The sequence below is a fragment of the Mandrillus leucophaeus genome, unplaced genomic scaffold (genome assembly GCF_000951045.1).
Source record: "Mandrillus leucophaeus isolate KB7577 unplaced genomic scaffold, Mleu.le_1.0 Scaffold221, whole genome shotgun sequence".
Lineage (NCBI taxonomy): Eukaryota > Metazoa > Chordata > Mammalia > Primates > Cercopithecidae > Mandrillus > Mandrillus leucophaeus.
In genome coordinates, this window is record NW_012102266.1 from 2259054 (window position 1) to 2267153 (window position 8100).

The 8100-nt window shown below is 37.4% G+C and overlaps 1 protein-coding gene across 1 annotated transcript in view; it reads right to left on the minus strand.

The window, feature by feature from the left end:
- Nucleotides 1–3255, minus strand: part of SLC12A2 (solute carrier family 12 (sodium/potassium/chloride transporter), member 2) — a 117919-nt gene extending 114664 nt beyond the window's left edge. Inside the window, exon 1 of the mRNA XM_011981217.1 lies at nucleotides 3127–3255. Coding sequence (XP_011836607.1) covers nucleotides 3127–3255 — 129 coding nt within the window. The remainder of the gene's footprint in view (nucleotides 1–3126) is intronic.
- Nucleotides 3256–8100: the final 4845 nt, after the last annotated feature.

The following is an 8100-nucleotide window of genomic DNA, read 5'->3' on the forward strand; positions in this document are numbered from 1 at the left end:
TTCACCGTGTTAGCCAGGATGGTCTTGATCTTCTGACCTCGTGATCCGCCCGTCTCGGCCTCCCAAAGTGCTGGGATTACAGGCTTGAGCCACCGCGCCCGGCCAACCAGGCAATTTTCAAAAAATTGTCATAAACGTTATCTTACTTGAACTTCACAACTTTTCAGCCTATTATCTCTATAAGATGGTGAGGGAAAAACAGCTGTTGCATCAGGATTTTTAAAGCTCCTTTTGAGCTTTAATAATAACCAGAGGAAGCCAGAAATGTGAGGCGGTCCTTTAAGCAGTGCAGTTTTCTTCTAGGGAATTGCTGCATTAGTAGATGATCTGTGCAGTACCTTTCAACTCCACGACGAATTCTGCCACTCTTGGAACTCAACATTAATTTAGTTGAATAAATATTGAACAGCTACTGTGAGCTACTCTGTATTTACGGGATATATCAGTGAGCAAAACGGACAATCCCATCTCTCATGGAGTTCATTCTAGTGAGAGAAACAATAGACAAGATAAATAGGTAAAATACACAGCATCCTAGCAGTGAGTCCTAAGGAAAGGGAAATGGGATATTTGTGTGAAATGGGGATCATAAATTTTCCATAGGATGGCCTCACTGAGAAAGTAACATTTGAGTGAGGAAGTGAGTGATGTGAATTCTTGGGAAAAAAGGTGTCCCAAGCCGAGAACAACCAAAGAAGACCCAAAGGCAGGAGCATGCATAGCATGCTCACGGAATTGCATGTAAGCCAGTTTGGCTGGAACTTACTTAAGAGATGGGAAGAAACAAAGGCAGTTACATCAGAGAGCTTAGGATACGGGACGTAATAGATTAGAATGTTTAGGACCTTTTTTGGCTATTAGATATACTTGACTTTGAGTAGAATGGTGTGTTAGTCAGCTCAGGCTGCCATAACAAAATACCATAGATTGGATGGCTCAAAGAGTAGAAATATATTTTCTCACAGTTCTTCAGGCTGGAAGAATGAAATCAGAGTGGCAGCATGATCAGGTTCTGGTTTTCTCTTTGGCTTGCAGACAGTACCTTCTCAGTGTCTCCTCTCATGATAAAGAGAGCGTTGTCTCTTCCTTTTCTTATAAGGGCAAGTTCTGTGGGATCAGGGCTTTACCCTAATCACCTCATTTAACCTTAATTACCTCCTTAAAAGCACTATCTCCAATACAGCCACATAGGTGTGAGGAGAGGATTAGGGCTTCAACATACGACTTTGGCGGGGTACACAACAGTCCTTGGCAGATGGCAAGTTGTTGGAAGGTTTCAGTGGAGGAATGACATCTGCCATTTTTAAAGGATTGATCTAGCTGTCTTGTAGGTAGGCAAGGGATAAGTGGTTGAGTCAAAGAAGCAAGGAGATGTGTTAAGAGTTGTTACAGCAATCCAGGAAGTGATGGTAGCGCTTTGACCACAGTGGGTAGCAGTGGAAATGGGGAAAAATAGTTGAATTCTGGGGACATAATAGAATTTTCTGATGGATGTGAAGTGTGAGGGTCCAAGGGTTTTGACCTGACCAGTTGGAAGAATGGTACTACTATTTCCTCAGATGGCAAAGGAGGTTAAAGGAACAGATTTGGGTTGGATGAATATCAGGAGCTTAGTCTGAGATGTCTGTTGGAGGAAACACACAAATGTGTGGTAATAGTAAGTAGTAGTCACTCATATAAATATGTAACTGCAAAAAGAAGTTCCAGGAGAGAGGAACATGGTATAAGGAAAAAGCAAAATAGGCCAGACTTAGTCAAGACGGAAGTGACTTTTTAACAAAGGTCTAAAGGAATATTAGGACCAAACTGTAACTTGCAGAGGGTTTCAAATAAGGGAAATGTGGTCAAATGCCCTCATGGAGTGAGCAGGAACTATCAAAGAAGCTTGAAATCAGTTTGGTTAAAGCATAGGGAGGGATTAGGGAGCATAAGTAGTAAGAGATGAGTCTGTATTCTAAAAGCCCTATAAAAGCATTACTGGGTTTCCAGATAGATAGGGGCACATGATCAGATTTGTGCTTATTAAAACTCTCTAGGCCTGGCAAGGTGGCTCACGCCTGTAATCCCAGCACTTGGGAGGCCAAGGCAGGTGTACGACTTGAGCTCAGGAGTTCGAGACCAGCCTGGGCAACAATGATGAAACCCCATCTCTACCAAAAAAAGCACAAAAATTAGCAGGGCATGGTGACATGCACCTGTAGTCCCAGCTCCCTGGGAGGCTGAGGTGAGAGGATCACTTGAGGTGGAGGTTGTAGTGAGCTATGATTGCGCCACAGCATCCAGCCTGGGTGACAGAGTGAAACATTGCCTCAAAAGATAAATAAATAAAAATAAAACTAGTTATATTATGAGCAGAAGAGTGGATAAGAGGAAGAGTAAGCATGGGAAGGCAGGACACAATATCACTAATCTAGCCACGAGTTGATAGTAGTAATTTATGTCCTGGATACTGTGCCAAAATCTATACATTCATAATCTTACTGAATTCTCACAACACTATGAAGAAAATCATAAGATTACACCCATTTTACAGATGAAAAACTTGGTTAAATAAAAAATAAGTAATTCCAACATTAATGACCACATAAAAGACCTACAAAGGGCAGGTGGCCTAAGCGGTAAGAAGAAAATCAGATGAAGGCATTTGAAAACAGGATCAGCTGTGTTAAATTGGGCCAAGAGGCAGAGAAAAATGAGTTGAATATATATTGACTTTAGTAACATGTATTAGCCAACAAAATGAGAGAGTAGTCCAGTAAGGGGAGGGCCACAAACATTCCAGGAGATATCAAAATGTAGTATGTGAAACTTATGAAAAATTTCTCAGGAGAGGTCTCCTCTACTTAATTGTTGGCAAATATTTCATTGTCAGACTTACCAGGTGTCAGTTTAGAGACTAACCTTGAGAACAGACTTGCTGTCAGTGCCATGGTGGGGACCTGACTTTCTTTGCTGTATTTCCTTTTTGCCACAAGGCCAGCCTTTGACATTGTGTGTGTCTGAGTACTTAATAATATGTATTTCATGTAGTTGGAATTTTAGGATTAGAAGTGACTTGCATAGTTGTTATTCCAAGCTTCTCAATTCACAAATGATAAAAGAAGACATAAATTATGTTAGACGTACAACTTCTCGAATCTGCAGCATCAGAATATGTGAAGTGCAAAGCCATGTAGAACCTTTGAAATCAGCTCCCTTTTCCTTTTTTGTCTTACAGTCACTTTTAGTTAGACATGCTGTGCCTACATTCTGCATGGTTGTGGCTTTGCTGTTTTATTAGATGGCATTCAGAGTACAAATTCAGTAAATGGTATTTCCCTTAAGAAATAATGTGCTTATCCTATTACAGGAAAAAGAAAAAAGTTACCCTAAAGAAGCATTTTTATAGGCCTAGCACAGTAGCTCATGCCCATAATCCCAGCACTTTGGGAGGCCAAGGCAGGCAGATCAGATGAGGCCAGGACTTTGAGACCAGCCTGGCCAACATGGGGAAACCCCATCTCTACTAAAAGTACAAAAATTAGCTGAGTGTACTGGTGCGCGTCTGTAATCCCAGCTACTAGGGAAGCTGAGGCGTGAGAATTGCTTGAACCTGGGAGGCAGAGGCCACATTGAGCCAAGACTGCAGCACTACACTCTACCCTGGGCGACAGAGTAAGACTCTGTATCCAAAAAAAAAAAAAAAAAAAGCTTGTTTCCATAGTAGATGTTATGATTTTGCTTTCCTACGTAAGTCCCAGTCACTTTCTTCTTTAATTAAAAATATTATAAAGATTTTAGTCAGTCGTAGAATTAAACATTAATTGAAATTGTACTGTGCTTTTCCGCTAGACAATATATAAATTCATATTTTTAAATTTTATCTTTCAAAAGAGATAGCTCAAGTGTTTTTGCTTACCTAGGTAATAAATTCATGACAAATGCATTTAAAAAACAGTCTTTTTCTTTCTTATCCCTACTTTTATCTACACATGTATTTGTTGTAAAGCTAGTCAAGGAAATCTTTTCCAATTTAAATTCTTTATTAGAAAAGTTATTTGTGATTACTTTTGTACTTCTGACAGGCTATGGATATTTGCAAACTTCAAAGTTCAAAATTGTTATCAAATATTAATATGTGAAGGAATTACTTGTATATAATAGCTTAGTGATTACACACATTGACTCCGGCACCAGACTGCCTGGATTTGAATCTCAGCTCCATCAGCTCCACTATTTGTTGTGTGATCTTGGCCTAGTGTGACCTCTGAACCTCAGTTTCCTAATCTATAAAATGAAGTATAACAATGGTAGCTTTTTTTTTCCTTTTTCTTTTTTTTTTTTTTTTTAAGGCAGGGTCTCGCTCTGTCACCCAGTCTGGAGTACAGTGTTAAGATCACAGCTCACTGCAGCCTTGATCTCCCGGGCTCAAGCGATCCTCCCACCTCAGCCTCCTGAGTAGCTGGGACCACAGGTACGGGCCACCATACCCGGCTAATTTTTTTGTTTTTTGTAGAGACAGGGTTTGGCCATATTGCCTAAGCTGGTTTTGAACTCGTGGACTTAAGCAGTCTGCCGGCCTGGGCCTTTCAAAGTGCTGGGATTACAGGCGTGAGCTACCATATCCAGCTTTCTTATGGAGCTATGAGGATTACATTAAGTACTATTTGTAAACTACTTAGAACAGTGCCTGATAGTATGGTAAAGCCTAATGTATGTAAACATTAAATAAATGCTTAAAACTTAATATTTTATTCAAAAACCAAACAGTGCTAAGATACAACCTTTAGGTCATATCTTTTCTTGCAAGTGTGTCCTGTTTTGTTTTTAACTTTGCTTTTTGTTTTGATTTTGAGAGGTATTTAGGTAATTTTTTGAGTAGCATATAAGCTGTTTTTTTTTTTCTGTTACAGATTTTTAGGGCAGTTTTTTGTGTCATTATGTTGCTGCTACATATTTGGAAGATGGAACAAGCCCAGACAAAAGATTATTCTTTTTTATTCATCTTAAATCCATTTTTTTTCCTTCATCTGAGCCCCTTAAAACTAATGTGTTACTGGTAAGTTGGTGTGTTCCTGTAGTCCCAGCTACTAGGGAGACTGAGCAAGGAGTATTGCTTTAGCCCCAGAGTTCAAGACCAGCCTGGACAACATAGCAAGACTTCTATCTTAAAAAAAAAAAAATCTGTACAAATATGTTATAGGAAAGTTTTGTCTGCATTCACTACATTGCACTATACTTTAAAAAAAGATTTAAAATACAGATACTGACATTTAACACGCTTGTACTCTTATCTTAATAATTAGTTTAATTGCTCCCCCTTTATGGAGTCAAATATAACGCATTTCCTAAGTAATTGTATACTTATATTTTCTTCAATATTAATGAAAAATCTCTAATATTTTTATCCTCTTATATTTCTTAGTGATTAATCCGTTTTGACTTTTAAAAAGCCATAAAAATAGATAACGTTTTTATAATTATTCTAGATGCCTGAAATTTTTAAAAAATCATAAATATGGAAAAGATCTTAAAGGGTTACGTAATAAGCCCCTACTTTATACAATATTCTACTTTTGACACTTTTGTTTTAAGAAAAGAATTTTTAGTAATACATCCTAGTGGTTACAAGTCCTTATTACATAGCATTGGACATTAATAATTACTCAAATACTTATTCAAGAATAAGATGTTCTTACTAATGACTAAATTAAATTATTCTCATAATAATTCAATTTTTTGGCTGCTTGTCTCGTTCTTCAGAGGTTATGGTAACCCATAAAAGTGTAAGGTTATTTTCAGTTTTATTTTCTAAATGATTTCCTCTTGCATGTCATTATAGGACTGAATTTCTAAGTATGTAATTATTTTTATTACTTTCTTCTGAGCCCTTTCCAAGTAATTTAATCTTCCTTTAAATGTGGGCCAAAACTATTAGGTTCAATATTGCAGTTTTTAAAAACATGATTATGAAGGTAAAGACAGGTTGTTACAGTTCATGTAATTGTTTTCATTTAAAACTGAAGTACCAGCCGACTTTGAACATGGCTCTGAGTGTCAGCTCTTCTGATTAGTCAAGAAATGTTTCTTGTTTTTAAGAGATTTGAACTAAAATTCCATTGTAACCAATTTCTTTTTTTTTTTTTTTTTAGACTGAGTGTCTCTCTGTTGTCCAGGCTGGAGTACAGTGGCATGATCTCGTCTCACTGCAACCTCCACCTCCCGGGTTCAAGTGATTCTCCTGCCTCAGCCTCCCAAATAGCTGGGATTACAGGTGCTCACGAACAGGCCTGGTTAATTTTTGTGTTTTTAGTAGAGATGGGGTTTTACCATGTTGGCCAAGCTGGTCTTAAACTCCTGACTTCAAGTGATCCACCTGCCTTGACCTCCCGAAGTGCTGGGATTACAGGCTGAGACACCCACCACGCCTAGTTGAATTGTAACCAATTTCTAAAGACATAAAATTCTTAATATATATTCTATATTATATATAGATATTAAATTATTGATATATTGTCCATATTATTTAATTCTTGATATATATCCTATATAAATTAAATCTCTATAAGAAGTCAAGTAATTAGATATTTATTATTTATAATATCTTTCTAATTATAAAGTAATACATGATTAATATAGAAGTCATAGGAAAAAAGCAAAAGGAAGTAACACTTATAATGCCATCACCCTGAAATAACATTTTCCTGTTTATAGTATTACAAAATGATTTATTGTATGTTTTATAATTTTTAAAACCAGTAATGTGAACATTTCTCCATATATGAAAATGGATATCTTGCAATTGCATGATTTCTAATGGCTTCATAATATTGCATCATGTGATTTATCATAATTTACTGAATCTATCACCTATTTTTAAACCCTGTTTATTTCCTTTTAAATAAGAGCAAGCAGTGCTACATTGGATATCTTTGTGCGTATATCTTTCTTAATTGAGTATTTCCTTAGGATAAATTATTAGAAGTGAAATAGCAGGGTATGTATATTTTTAAAACTTTTGGAATACATATCAGAATTGATTTGCAGAAAGGTTATTATCAGTTTATCCTTCTATCAACGTTGTGTTTGAATGCCTGCCTTCCACTACCCCTATAAAGTCTGAGTAAAATCTTTCTTCTTAATCTTTGTCAATCTGATTAGCAAAAAAAAAAAAAAAGTTTAATTTGCAGATCATTGGCTCCTAGTGAGGTTATAGTTTTTAAAGTTTTTAAAGTTTATTAATCATTTATGTATACATACATGTATGTATGTATGCCCATTGATATCTATAGTAGACCATTACTGTATCCTAGAAGTGTGGTTTCCATTCTGTGGTTTCCATTCTGTCTGGTTGTGGTAATAGCATACAAATTTTTGTTGTTGTTTTTGTTTGGGTTTTGTTTTGTTTCTTTGGTGAGGTGGGGGTAATTTGTTTACTGGAATTACCTCTCTGTATGTAGTTTTGGAAGGACATAATAGAGGAGCTTGCCTACCCCAGCCAAATTGTGAACATATGACCAAATGTGCCAATCTGGCTCTCATAAGTGTTTTGAATTTTGGGTGATGTGATGCAAAGTCAGAAAAGTAAGTCCAGTTGTGGGACTCTCAGTTGCTTATATCTCACTTCCTCCTTCCCTGGGGAACTGCGTTGCCTGAGGGCAACCCAAGGCCACTGACTGGCTGATGGTGAATATAAAGGGCATTGACTCTATTTGGGACAATTCTAAAGAGCTATTACTTCAAAGAACACCTTGTAGGATGGACTGAGGCTTCAGCTGCATCCTCACTGTGAGTCTGCTTCTTCCTCTGCCCAATCCTGCCTTCCTCATTTCCTTATAGTTGTGTCTCCTGAGAGCACTCTCCATCAAACTTTCTCCATGCCATTTCTGTATGCTTTATCTATGCCATCACTGTGCCACCTCAGTCTGTTTCTAAAGAACTGCCCATTCCAGTGGCAGTACTCAGGGAAGACTGTATGGCAGTTCCTGCCACCAGCACCCTCTGGAACTACTTCCCTTGTCCTGCATCTGTTTCTTCTTTCTTTTAAGTTTCCCATACTCTCCCAGTAATTCACTTCATCTAAGTTAACCAGAGTCTTGGTTTCTGTGGCTTGCAACCAAA